The 14,214-nt window shown below is 35.7% G+C and overlaps 1 protein-coding gene across 1 annotated transcript in view; it reads right to left on the bottom strand.

Moving 5' to 3' along the window:
* Positions 1-1,026: 1,026 nt before the first annotated feature.
* LOC108788875 (TCR gamma alternate reading frame protein) overlaps positions 1,027-14,214 on the bottom strand; it is a 24,698-nt gene continuing 11,510 nt past the window's right edge. The window contains exons 4-5 of the mRNA XM_018558768.1: positions 6,723-7,052; positions 1,027-1,148 (exon numbers count right to left, since the gene is read on the bottom strand). Coding sequence (XP_018414270.1) covers positions 1,027-1,148; positions 6,723-7,052 — 452 coding nt within the window. The remainder of the gene's footprint in view (positions 1,149-6,722; positions 7,053-14,214) is intronic.

The raw sequence follows: 14,214 nt of genomic DNA, 5'->3' as shown, positions 1-14,214 counted from the left end.
TGAATCTATTTAACTCTATTTTACTAATGTGCCTCCAGTATTTATTAGCGGATAAGCACAAGTTTTAGTTGTTTTTAAGAAAATGTAAAATATATATTTTTTAAATGTGCAATGCTGATTCAGTACAAGTAATGTACTGTAAGAGAAAAGAGTGTCCACTTAGCAAAGCGTATACACCCTTATCATCGTAACGAATAAAGCTGTTTTTTCAAAGTGAACCTATTGTCGCTTTATTCACTAACCTAAGTGAACATCCGCTTTGCTAAATGAGAGTTTTTTTGCTAAGTGATTATTCTCTACTCCTTTAGTAAAATAACCCCAATGACTAAATAAGGCTTAGAAACATTAAATTAAAATGAAACCTATATTATGATAACATATACCATTGATTTTAAAATAATATTATATAATACTTGTTTTTACAGGTTAAAGTGTATATTAACTGTGCGCCCCCTTGCCCCTGTTGCCATGGCGAGCACAGGGCGCCATGGCAACGGGGGCTCTAGGCGACCAACACAGGGCGGCAGGGTGTTAAAGTGTATATTAACTGTGACAATTAACTTCTCTTATTTGCTCCCTTTTGGTCTGTTAAAAGTACTGTTAAAACCATTTTGCTGTAACTGTTCTATAACTAGGGACTGTAGAACTTTTATCTTTATTTTATGGCGATAAGGGGATAGCAAGGTATTCTGTAGTCCACATTTCCTGTCCTAAATGGGCAATTCTGCTCCTCTGTAGATACAGTATGGTGAGTGAATATTGTTAAACTAGGACAGGAAGTGTGTTACTGACAGTATCAAGGATAAAATAAAGGCAAAAAACTAACACATTTAAGAACTCGTGAACTGTAAAATGTTAATTTTTGGGGTTTTATCCCTTATTTAAAAAATATACACAATGATGATAATGTTTTAGAAAATATGTAAGTTACAAATGTAATTCTAAGCACAATACATTTAAAAAAAAAATAAGCATGTTTTTCCAGTATAGAAAACATCTTGAAAGTTGCTGTTTGCGTTGAGAAATTCATGGGTTGGTTTTGTACTTTATGAAAATCAGAATTGGCGAATACATTAGGCTCTTTAAGATTAGCATAGCATAGGTAAGTTGTGCTGCTCGATAGATCATACGATTAAAACTTGGCAAACCTGGAAGAATTAAACTAAGATGAGAACTTTGTAAAGTTGAAATGGTGATCTCTAGGTCATATATGCATGTCATATCTCAAGAATGGATACTTTGTAAAGCAGATCTGTTATAGGTGAGGGTAGACAACCGTTTTCAGTGAGCAAACTCTACCAGGAATCTATTATATTTCTCTTTTCAAATTCATAGTACCACTGCCTATTCAATTCATGCTGCTATTCCCTAATAGGCAGCAATTTAGAGATCTGGCACATTTTATAGAGGAATTAACAACAATGCAGTGTACCTGTAGGTGGCCTGATTTACTACACAAGTAATTTATACACAGACCTATTCTCACATCAAATCTCATATCCATTTCAGGGGAATTTAAAGGGAATGGGAGTGTTGTCTCTACCAAGATCCCTGTAAAAGTGTCAGTGATTTAAATTAACAGTGTCATAGCTGCTCAAATGCTAATTGCTAACAGTGATTACTAAAAAAAAAATAGTATCTACTCTTTATACATTTTTGATTCTCTTGATTATTTGTTTGATATGGCAGATTAGGGGATTATGGTGCAATCCAGGAATCCAAAGGGGCACATATGTATTAGCACAAATTAAAACGTTTGCAGTACATCAAGTTGCCCATTTACCTGACCTGATAATCAACTTGCTCACCTTTATTTGTGAGCACTACATACATTTTAAAAAGTAATGGAACAGTCAGTCTGCTCCAACACACTGTTCTATTGCTTATATTTTTTTAACAGAATAAATATCATTTGTGCTACATCAATTAAAACAATTTTTTGTGTCACTTTGTAGCATTTCCTTTTAAACATGTTCCTCATTTACAATGACACAATCTGCCTATAGAATATTTACATCTGACAACTGACTTCAACTGACATCCTACCAGGCACAGCCAGAAAATTATCACTTGGATCATTTTATAATAAGCAGTAAAATATTTTAGTAAGATGTTGGCACACTGTTTTAACACAACAAATTTGATTTCAATCAATTATAGGAATACTTACAGTTAAATAATTTCCATATTAATATAAGAATGTATCCACTTGGCAGTTTATATTAAATAAGATCATTCATGACAAACTAAACTAATTTATGGCAGTTCAGTTACCCATAGGGACTAGTGTCTGAGATAAGGAATAAGATGAAAAACGTATCATGCACAATCATGTGCATACGAACCTCTGTTAGTAATTGCATGACAAACCGAAAAATGCACTCTTTTATATTAAAAAGGCCATTGCTTCTTATGGGAAAAAATGAAGGGTTGAAAAGCACAATTGAAACTGTAGAAAACAGACATAGCTGGTATTCCATCACAAAAAAAATCGAACCCAACGTTCTACCACCAAAACAATCTCAATGGCTGATATAATTACAAAATATGGGTCAAAATAGTTTTCCAAAATATAAAAAAAATATCTGCAAACAATATTTTTCAGAAATTTGTAGAATAATTATGGTTTAAAATGTATCTGTTTCTGTTCAAAATTCAAAAGAGGAAAACAGAAAGCAAAAACAATTAACCACACATAAAATAATCATATATATTTTGTTATTGTTTGCTCGGTTACAGTCATTTAGGCAAAAAAAAATGCATTGAAATAATTTCGGGCTAAAAAATGCATTCATTTATCATTAAAAACACCTGAAAATAAACGTGTGTATGATCAGTTATAAGTTAGGGTCATGTGACCAATGCCTTCAAGTGTAAGCTTTGGCAAAATAAAAAAAATACATGAAGTATGTCTCTAATAATAACACAGCAGATTTAGTTTTTTTTCTGAGTCTTTCCTGTAACATAGTTTTATTAACTGTTGATCCTGCCAGCTGAATAGTTGAGTTCTCTCTTAGGGGGTTATTCACAAAGCTGCCGAGGGATCTAGCCGTAGCTTCAGCTGATCCTTCGGCTAGCTGCAGCCCCAGGACCCCATTGGTTCAGTAGAACCGAAGGGCTGCTATAGTGAATAGCCCGTACAGCTCCCGAAGTTGGCTCATCTCACGGCTGGCTCCGGCCACTTGCACAGACAGATCAGCGTCCCTGGTTACCAGGTAACCAGGGACGCATCTACGAGAATAGGCTGAACAGCAGCGAGTAGCCTGCCGGAGGTTCGGCTCAGCCGACCCAGATGTTGGATCGGCTGAGTTGAACTCCTTCTACACTTCTGGTCAGCTGGACATGCTGAGCATGTTTGGCCGACCCGAAGCCAGCCGCAGCCAGCCGATGTATGGCTGATTTTAGTCAGTGTACGGCTGAAATCAGCCGTACAAGCCTGAAGTGAATAACTGAACAGCGTTCGGCTCACTTCACTTCGGGTCGGTTATTCACTCGGCTGCCTACGGCAGCTTTGTGAATAACCCCCTTAATGTTACAGGCTAAGCTGTCCAGCAAAAGTTAGAGAGGTTAAGACAAAATATATAACACTGATAGGGATGCTTACAACGGTCACCTTTTAGGGCACGACTACCCTGTCCATAGGGGTGACAATGCTAATGTACAACTTTACTACAGAATGAACAGAATTGTCACCCTACTACAGAAAGTGGAAAAATAACAATGACTGGTAGGATCAACAGGTAACAAAACAGGGGGCTGTTTTAATATTAGTGGCAGACTGCATCGTATATATTATTTTAAAGGTTAAGCATAGTAACACTTCAAGAGACAAGTCTCTTTCTCATGCTGCACTCCATCAGCTCAACACAGAAAAACATGTAGATCACACCCACGTTTTCCCAAAATACTGGGAAGTAAATTAATCGGTAAGATATTTGAGCAGCCTACTGTGTTAGAAGAAGTATTCAAAATGATTGAAAAATAAATACCTTCTTTGCATTTCTTGTAATTGGATTCTTTCTTATGAATCACTGAAAAAGAGTTAAAGTTACTGTAATATCTGCAACAGTTTAAAAACAAGTTTTATTGCATCAAAATAACTTTGCGTGCCATGTGTATTTTTTGGATCATTATTATTATTTCCCCAGATCTGGCTAATTTGCTTGCACTTACATTTTTTAAATACTAGTAGTGTAGCCTTGGTGAACATATGCTGGGGATTTCTAAATATTTTTACATGTAAAATGAGAGGACAGGGCATGCCTAAGGCTTTGCAAATACTGACTTTCAGAAATTCAGTATTTTCATGGAATAATCAAGAGGGTAAAACATTTGAAGCAGTTTTCTGGGGTTTTTTTCAACTTACACATCATGCTGTGGAGCATCATTGTCAGTTTAAACATATTTCTTAAAAGGGAAACTCTTACTTTTGGTGAATTAGTCTTTTAATTACGCCCCCTACCTGTGTTGGGCCACAGTGTGAAGAAGGGCCAGCAGAGTTTTTTTTTACTACAGCTGTGTGGTGTTGGGCTGGGCCACAAAATTCATTACATTACCAGTAATGTACAAGTACATTACCAGGTGGGCTATGCTCAGGGGGATAGAGAGAATAAATTAAATGGCAAATTTCTAAAGGTGAAGTTGTCCTTTAAAGGGAAATGTCACAGTTTAGAAAGAAAAGCACGCCTTTTCATAAAAGAAAAATGTGCATTTATTATTTTTTGCTTTGGAGCCAGTAAATAATTGCAGTGGATCACAGGTGCAATGCTCTGGATCCTGCAGGCCAGCCATCTCTTTAACTCAGTTCAGACATTAAGTAACATGGATGGGAAGAAGAAGGTATGCGCTACAAGTGTGGTGGCATCACAAGCATGATCACCAGCCTGTGGGGAGAGGAACCCCATGATTCAGATAAATGGGGGGGGGGAGGAGTTGCAATCCATATGTCATGTTACATACTACATATAGAGAGTAACATATAACATGGTCGCAAAGCTAAACTTAGCATTTAAGTATACCAAACGATAAAACTATTAGTTTTGAATAGAGTTGAAACTGCTTTTAGTTTTTTTTTTTGGCTGTCTGCATCCTATTTCAGAGATTTACCTACACTTCCTGTGAGGGGAAATCCCGTTAGATGGTTCTCACCACAACTGGTGTCCCAATTGGAATGTTCTCCCTCAATTCCTGTTCCACTGACAACTCCACATTTTAGACTTTCCCTCCATGTCATTCCCCTGTGACAATGATAACTCAGACAAATAGAGAGGGCTCTTTTCATTGGGGTCACAGACAGCAATGAAAGCAAGCAAATGTTTTATTTATTCCCTGCTTTATCCGAAACTAAGACTAAAACAAGTTTTGGCTTTAAATTCGTTTTAAGTACAGAGTAATTTTTGCACATTATAGCAGATTTCACCAGCTAGCCTCCACTCCCTTAGTAATATGGGGGTCATGTGCCTCCTCGTCTGTCTGTTCACTGTTATCAGCTTCTCCCTGTCTCCTGCATCTGGTGTCCTCTTCCAGTGCCCATTGGGTGGCCAAATATGATGTAACTCCTGGCATGTGTGCTGGAGTTGCACCATCTGAGCTGCCAGATCCATTCTCAGCATCTTAAAATGTCAGGAATGGGACAGAAATGTATCCTGCACTGTAGGCTGGGGACAAGAAAAAAAAAGGTTGGTAGCAGACAGCAAAAGCCATTTTTTGGCTAAGGTCTCTAATTGTTCAATTAAAGTTTCACTTTAAGGAGCTGCAGAATTTCTTATATGCCATTTCCCATCTTTTGTATAATAGTTTCGACTTTTGGATGCAACTGTAATCGCAGAAACAGAGCACACTGGGTAGTGCAGGTGAAACCACTTACATGTAAATTGATCAGGACACATCACCAAGACAAATAATCCAGAGGAACATCAAATCACACCAACAGATGCAAAAACTCTCTAACTAAGAACAATAATAGTCAACAATTAGAGAGGAAAATAGACATCCCAAGCGTGCACAGAAGAGGGGCCGAAACTATAAGCTTGGTGGTAATAACTTTGTAGAAGGGCATGGCCTCGAAATATGTCAGCTTACAGTAGAGGTACTATTACCACCAAGATTATGATTTCAGTCCCCCCTCTGTACCAGCTTTGGATATTTGTATTTTACTTCCTGTTGGTACTCACATTGTCCACCTCAGAGAATGCATCTTGGCTTGAATCCTCTCCAACTGAGGGAGAGAATTTCAGCATCCGTTAGTGTGACCTAACGTCCTGGTCAAGTCACTTTATTGTAAGAGCAAGTTTACCTTTTACATGGATACACACAAGGATATTCAGAACTGCCTGGGTACCAGTGAAGCATGGTACATTTGAAGATTTTGAAGCAACTGTGTTGTGTGCAATAACTAGCGTTTGTCTACGACAGCGACATGTTAAGCATTGTATTACAAACTAGATGCTTTTCATTCTACCCTCTCAAAAGTCAATCAACAAATGTATCTTACTTATTACTAGGTCTATTTATACTGGGCCTTCTATTTTATTTATCACATAGGAAACTAGATTAGAATAACTTGGTTACTACTTCTACTTAACAGTCTGGCACATTTGTAACTTAATATGGACTTCTTATGTTAAATAGGCACATATACCTAGATTATACTGATTTCTCAATACATTTCCCAATGCATACCTAGATTATACTAATTTCCCAATACATTTCCCAATGCATACCTAGATTGTACTCATTTCCTGATACAGATTCCATTTTCCAGCCTTCTTTGGTTGTGTCATGTTTGTACTTGCAGGTAAACATCTTTCTCAGGTCAGATTTGGGTACTTTTATCCAGCTGCTCAGTGAATAGGTGTTTGTACTGTTACTGTGTTCAATTTCACCTTGCTCTGACTGCACCTCTTTCTCATTATTACCTTCATACCAGACCACTCTGATCACATCAGGGAAGAAATTCTGCAGGTTGCACATATAAATTGCAAACCCTTCTCTAATCACATCTTCAGTGCTAGATTTAAGGATGGTTATTTCTGGTTCCTTCAAAGGTTGATCTAGAAGAACATTAAAAAGATAAATGGGAATGTAAAGCCCAACTTCAATCAAAAACTTTTTTGGGGATAGAATTGGTAGGGTTAACAGGTTTTATTTCCTAAACAAGGTGCTTTCCCCTCATTTACTGTCCCCTGTGACACTCAGCTAAGAAATTAGGAGACTATAGCGTTATCAGGGCAGGTAGTCACAAAGTAAAGCAAAACTTTTTCCACTTTCCACTAAAAAGATTGTTTTTTTTTCTCTGTCCCCATTAGAGAGATTTCCCAATACTTCTTTTCCTGATGACACACTGTGAGAAGAAGAAAAAAAGCTCCCCAAAGGGAACACAGACAACAATGAAAACCTGACTAACATTTCACATTGTTCAACAAAGCGTGGATTCCTTATTTTATCGGGATTTGTTTTTAGGTGCTAGCAGGCTCAGCAGAGATAATTAGGCTATAGCTGCATGTCTAAGGACTCCCCTGTGACAGGTTTCCTGTAACACACAATAGTACCTACTTAGAACGTTCAGTCAATTCTGTGCTGTGTCTTTTTCACAGGCTTAAAAAAACAGTCTGTACTGACTATTTAATTACTCACCTCTGAGATTTTCATTTCAATTCTACTTTTTTACAAAAGGTTAGTTAAGCATTTTATGTGCAAGTAGATTGATTGGCATTTTACTTGTGATTTCCCATGCAGTAAAATCAAACTTGCTCCCATACAGTCTGGTGACAATTACCAGAATATTATGTTTTTGAGAGGAAACCCTTAAAACATGGGGGGAAAATATAAACTCCATGACAATAGGAGTTATAATATACTTATTAAAACATGTACAAATGCAATGCAAAATGCATCTATCTATCTATCTATCTATCTATCTATCTATCTATCTATCTATCTATCTATCCATCTATCTGACACCAATGACTTCACCTTAAGTTTACACCAGTGGGTGTGTTTTATGATGTGATGACATACAGACATGCATACATAAATACATGTACAAAAAAGAGAGCTTAAACATGCATCACATTTTCAATTAGAAGTTACTTTTCTGACAATGTCCAGTTAAATGTTATTCAGTGGGAATATTGCCACAATACATAATAAAAACAATTCAGCCGAACATGCTGAGCATGTTCGGCTGATCCGAATCCACACGAAGCAAGCCGATGTACGGCTGGTTTCAGCTTATATACGGCTGAAATCAGCTGTACCAGCCTGAAGTGAATAGCCGAACAGTGTTCGGCTCACTTCACTTCTGATCGGTCATTCACTCGGCTGCCCTCGGCAGCTTTGTGAATAGACCCCAAAATCTGTATCATTCAGCAACATTCTCCAAAACTATGCAATGTCTAATCAGCTTTGTGCAAAGTTCCCAAAGAATTGCATATCACTGCTGACCACTTGGCAATGACAGTGTGAAGCTAAAAGTGATAAAACAATGCGATGTTGCCTATTAATATATAATGTGATGTGAGAAATTCAATGATGTGGCTGACCTCCTGTCCAAAGTGAAATTTCTACAATAGAGATGAAATGGTCACATGATCTTCAGAAAAATGCATAGAAATAATTTACTATTGGATCTTCTTCTGCCAGACTGATGAAAATGAGTAGTAGTTTCTAATAAAGGTATCAATTTATATAATCTCACTAGATAGAAATCCAGGTGCACTCATGGCACAAAACTTTGATAGCAAACTTCAAAGGCTAAAAGCAATTAAAATATTCCAGCCAACAGCCATTTCTCATGCAAACCTGTGTGCTTTTTCAAGGCATTTGGATGTCTTTGCACAAGAAATGGTCACAATGTTTTTTTTATTCTTTTTAGCCCTAGAAGTTTGCACTAAAGGGACTCAAGTGCTGTGAGTGCCTCCAGACTTGATCTCTATCTAGTGAGTTTGTTATTTAATGAGTTATGGGTGAGCACCGAGACCCATGCCTATGTATGCAGTCCTGCAACAACCTCTGTATTGCATCAGCAGATGTTTGCAAACCACCTTCAACAAATTGTTAGTGCCACATATTTTGTGTACAGTATTTGCTTTTAAAAGTTTACATAATCTATAATCATAATCAGTCCACAAAATCTCTTTATCTGCAACTTTTAATTTTTTTTGTATTTTCCAACTGTGTGAGTGAGGTCTTGGAGATGGCATTGTTCCAATGTTTTTAATGAGTGATATGTTTGACAGCGCTGCCAATTTTATTAGAGATTTCTGTTTATGAACATACTCTCTTTATGATCTGAAAAACATTTTGTTCTACTATATTTAATAAAGTAATCCATTTGGCTAATAACTATTAATATTTGGTTGGAGTATAACTTCTTTTCCCACCTTATTGCTTCCTTAGAGGTGGTATTCGTTTATATGAGTGTAGTATGTTTAGCATTAAGTTTACTATTTATAGGAAGATCACTGTATGTAGAGCAGACTCAAACTCTGAAGAAGTTGTTTTTTTACTTTCCAAGTTCATTGCCACATTGCCAGTGCAAAGAAGCAAGCGGTGGAATATGTTTGTAGGATTTATAGAAGTTTTAGATGCAGTAAATAATTATTAAAAATGACTGTCTGCAGACTGAACACTGCTTTTGAATGTAACATTAATCTAAAGCTGACACATTCTGTGGAAATATGTTACTTTACCTAATTAGTGAACAGCAGTATGTTCAAGGTGTCTTGTTGACATATTCCCTATAGATAATGATACAATTTTATAGCTTATCCTAAATGTGTTAATTAGTTGTCCGATGTTACACTTGTTACTTTTGTGCCACATCTTTATTAGAAAAGCAGAATGAAAAGACATCATCTCGAAAGATATTGCATTCTGATAACTGTATACAGTTAATGATAGTATTCAGAATATATCATTTCCTTTTTTTGATTTCACCTTCCTTTCTTTACATATTTCTTCTGATTTACATGCAGGCAAAGCCAAGCTATTATTACATTTGTTAACTGCAAAAATGTATTACAACATAATGTTTTCGCAAAAGTAGTCTTTTAAAATGTGACAATTGTGGTAATCTACTGATATGCTATCAGAGAAATGTAGGAGTAGATTACTTGTGAAAATGCATTCTACATGCATGTAGGTTTATCATGGTGACCGACTGGGGCAGATAGGATCCTGAGGTTATTTACACTTATAATAAATTATAAAAGAGTTATTTATCATATATTTGGGGCAGTAACATATTGTAAAATCAGCATTTTTTTTGTAGATTAAACAAAAACACCTCAGTCATCATTGTCAACTTTACCAAAGGAAAGTGTTAAACTGCAATATCTAAATATCTCTTAAAAATAATGTTATAGTATAATGAACACTTAAAAATAAAGCAGAATAACTGATATTGAAAAAAATAAATTAAAAACAATTGTAACTTGCATGCTATGGTTACATAAATTGCGTTGGTGACATCCCTCGTGTTTTATACTTCAGTGTACCATATTTTACTTTCCATCAGGGTAAGTGCTATACTTACCAATAACGAAAAGCTTTGTGCCTGTGCCAAATTTTTTTATGCTGCCATCCTTGCACAGTGCTGATTATCTTAGCAAAAACAGTACCATTGCAGGCTATAATGCCTTAACAAATGGGTTGGAGAGAAACAATAAGTTTGAGTTTCTACATATTAAATCATTGTCATCACTAACAATATTACATTCTAACAACCATATGTGGTGATTACATGTAATGATAATATTTAGTAATTATTCTTTTCATGCATTTATTTGTACTTTTCCCACATTTACATGCAGACCAATCTGTCCAGGTGAAATTACATTACTGGAGGATGAGACAAACTCTAACACTACAAAGAGTGCTAGAGCTTGTGCAGAAACAGTATTTTTTTGCTGAACGATATTTAAACCGTGCAAATAAAAAGTGACCATTGTAAGCAACCCTGGCAGTGGGGCAGATTTATCAGTCTGCTGAAATGTATTGTTAATTTTCCCCTATTTAATAAATGGCTAAAAGTTTCTGTACTATTGAACCACAACATAATAGAAAAGTGTAAAAAATAGGAAATGCATTGCTACTGGTTAAAAAACCCTTTGCATAAAGCAAGGTTAATTGTGAGGATCTTCAGTACTGACTTGACCTTCTTTAACTTTTACCTCAATAGAAATTATAAAGGCATGTGAAATAATATGGCTAATATTATTATATTAACTGTATACAGTTATGAGAATACAACTTGTAGTGATTCTCTATAAAGATGTGTTTGTTTTAGCCTTAAAATCTCCATATGGCATTTGCTTCCTTTACCTGCTTTTGGGGAATTTTATATCTTCACAAAACATACAATATGAATGGCTTTTTAAACGACAGAAATAAAAAGTAGCAGTCTTAAATAAGTTTTTGCAAGTTTCCTACATATACCACACCAGTAGGTGACTTTATGTAAGATAAAGATGTTTTAGAACATTGTCCCACTTTTGTTTTCAACTGAAATTTGGGATTTCGATTTCCTATTAGCTCACCACTGTAATGGTAAAATATACTTAAAATTAGCCACTATCGCAATCCTTTCTCAATTTTAATCCACCATTAAACCTGCTCAGGTATTATCCTCAGAATTTGTACACCAGAACTGTAAATATTTGTAATTACTTCTTTATCAACAGACACCCCCCCCCCCCTTGATAGGAGGGATCAAGAGTATGAAAGTGAAATCATTGATTTTGATATATACAACATATAAATATATAAGATATTGTAATACACGATCTTACATTGATGGTAGGTCTTACCTAATAACATTGGGGGTTTTTGATACTAATGTTTATAGTATGTTTCAGCTTTGTATGAAAGAAACAAGGATCCTTACACATATGGTACACTTGTTCTCCAATGAACAACTTCTGGTTATTAGTATATTATATTTGTTATTATGGTGAAAGAATGGTAATAAAAGCAGCAAATATATTTCTTTATCTCTGTATGATCTATTCTTAACAATGAACATAGCCTTAGGTACACACTTTATTATTAGATAAAGTACTTTTCAGATAGTAAGGATTGTAATTACAGTATCTTCAGATTAGTCTAATCTGCAAAATGTTTTAACTTCAGGGCAACAACTTTTAGAATTTGGTGTATATAAATAATCCCTGGATAGGGTTTACCAATAATTCATTGCTTAAAAGTTATTTAAGTTAAATCATTTTTCTACTCTGATTTAAGTTTTTTACAAAAAGAGAAATTATTTGTTTAAGATATGTAATCACTTAGTGGTCCCAGGATATATACTAGATATAACTTTTCACAATATGCTTAGTAATATTGGTGCATTGATTTTTTGGATCACTCCAAACTATTTATTTAAGGAGGTGTATGTTGTCACCCCTCCCTTTATGTTATATATATGTTTTTTAATTTGTTTTATCTTTTGAAATATACAATAAAAATATAATTTTTTTCAAAAGAAATAAGGAACAGCACTAAAACAAGGAAATAGGTGCATTAACTAAACAAAAACTAAGTGGAATATAAGTAGTATTTACCTGTTACAAAAAGCCATGTACCTGATCCAAAGACTTTCCATGTACACTGTGCTTGATAGCTTACATAAAAAGGTCTTGTGATTCATTAATTAATTGCTGGCTAGAAATAAAGATCTAGAACACATAACTTAAACACATGTTTATTAATCCAGCTCACAAAATTTGACCAGCATCTATAAATGGTACAACTTTATGAAACAGTTCTGTAATTAACTGTAAACCTCATGCAAAAAGTCACTTCAATAGGATCATTGCATCCATCATTTGGCCTAATTTTATTTTAGTGTATTTGAATTTAAACCTGGATTTAAATGTAAATTAGTCTTCAAGACACCAAGAATACCAGCAGTCACCAACCAACTAACTACTTTCTAGGAGAAAATTTGTATTTTGCAAATCTATGTGGCACTCACAACTGAAAAAGATAGTGGAGAGCTTTTTGGAGGTGTTTATTATTTTAATGTGTTTTTGTGTACTCAGTGTGAGCTATGCATGTGTAGATCCTCTTCTGACACACGATAAGAGTTTTTGGGATACAAACCTGCTGTCTATGTAGATTTTGCTGTCTGTTAAATGATAATGAAAATGAAAGATACATTGCTTACACAGGTACACATCAAACTAATAGAAAATTCCTATCATGTGCATGAAACCCATTACGGTGTGGCAGTACCAAAAAGGTTGCATTCTTACTACCCATGATAGCTGTGTGGCTTACTGCAGTGATCAGTATAGCTGTAGCTATTCTTATATACTGACCAGGAAGACCATTGTTAAATTGGCAGTGGGTACTGGCAGAGCATGCGGTTGTGAAGTGGGGCATTGCAGGATGAATTTGATATGGTCTGTACACTTAACTGAGTCCCTGCCAAGCATATAATTGGTCCAGAAGTGGTTAATTTAGTTGCCCTTGTCAGAAATGTTGTCAGTTCTATGGCAACCTATTTGATAAAATGGGACCAAAATTGAACTGCACATTCAAAATTAGGCCATATTTTTTTATTATGAGAGCACATTTATTATGTTGATTTATTTAAGGAGTAGATAAGGTTTACTTAGATTAGTGGCTATTCAATTTGAATACTCCATTATGTGCAAGGACAGTGAAAAACATGTTTGTATGACTGAAGTGAAAAAAAGCATTAATGTTATTAAAAAAAACCCCAAACAAATACTTCTTGCTAACTAGAAAGTAGTATTGTGTTCTGCTATTAGGGCTTTGATTTGCAAATACATCTGATTCTTTTCTAGCGCCGATTTCCCCAGTTACCTGTCATCTTAAATTGAGTATTTTGGATGCATATCTTTAGCCCTCAAATGTGTAACCATTACCCATATTAACCCCATCATGATTGAGGCCTTTTTTTATTTTTTTGCACACATGTTATATTCCACATTTTAGGCCTGAAAATTACTTAAAACCCCCAAACATCATGGGGTCTATTCACGAAGCTGCCGAAGGATCTGGCCGTAGCTTCGGCCGATCCTTCGGCTAGCTTCGGCTCCAGGACCCCTTCAGTTCAGTAGAACCGAAGGGGTGCTGTACGGGCTATTCATAATAGCCCGTACAGCTCCCGATCATGGCCGAGCGGCTCAGCCGAGCCGAACACATATGGATCGGCTCGGCTGAGCCGTGCTGAAAGCCGAAGCT

The sequence above is a fragment of the Nanorana parkeri genome, unplaced genomic scaffold (genome assembly GCF_000935625.1).
Source record: "Nanorana parkeri isolate BGI_ZX_2015 unplaced genomic scaffold, ASM93562v1 scaffold357, whole genome shotgun sequence".
Lineage (NCBI taxonomy): Eukaryota > Metazoa > Chordata > Amphibia > Anura > Dicroglossidae > Nanorana > Nanorana parkeri.
This window is presented reverse-complemented; position numbering and strand designations above follow the sequence as displayed.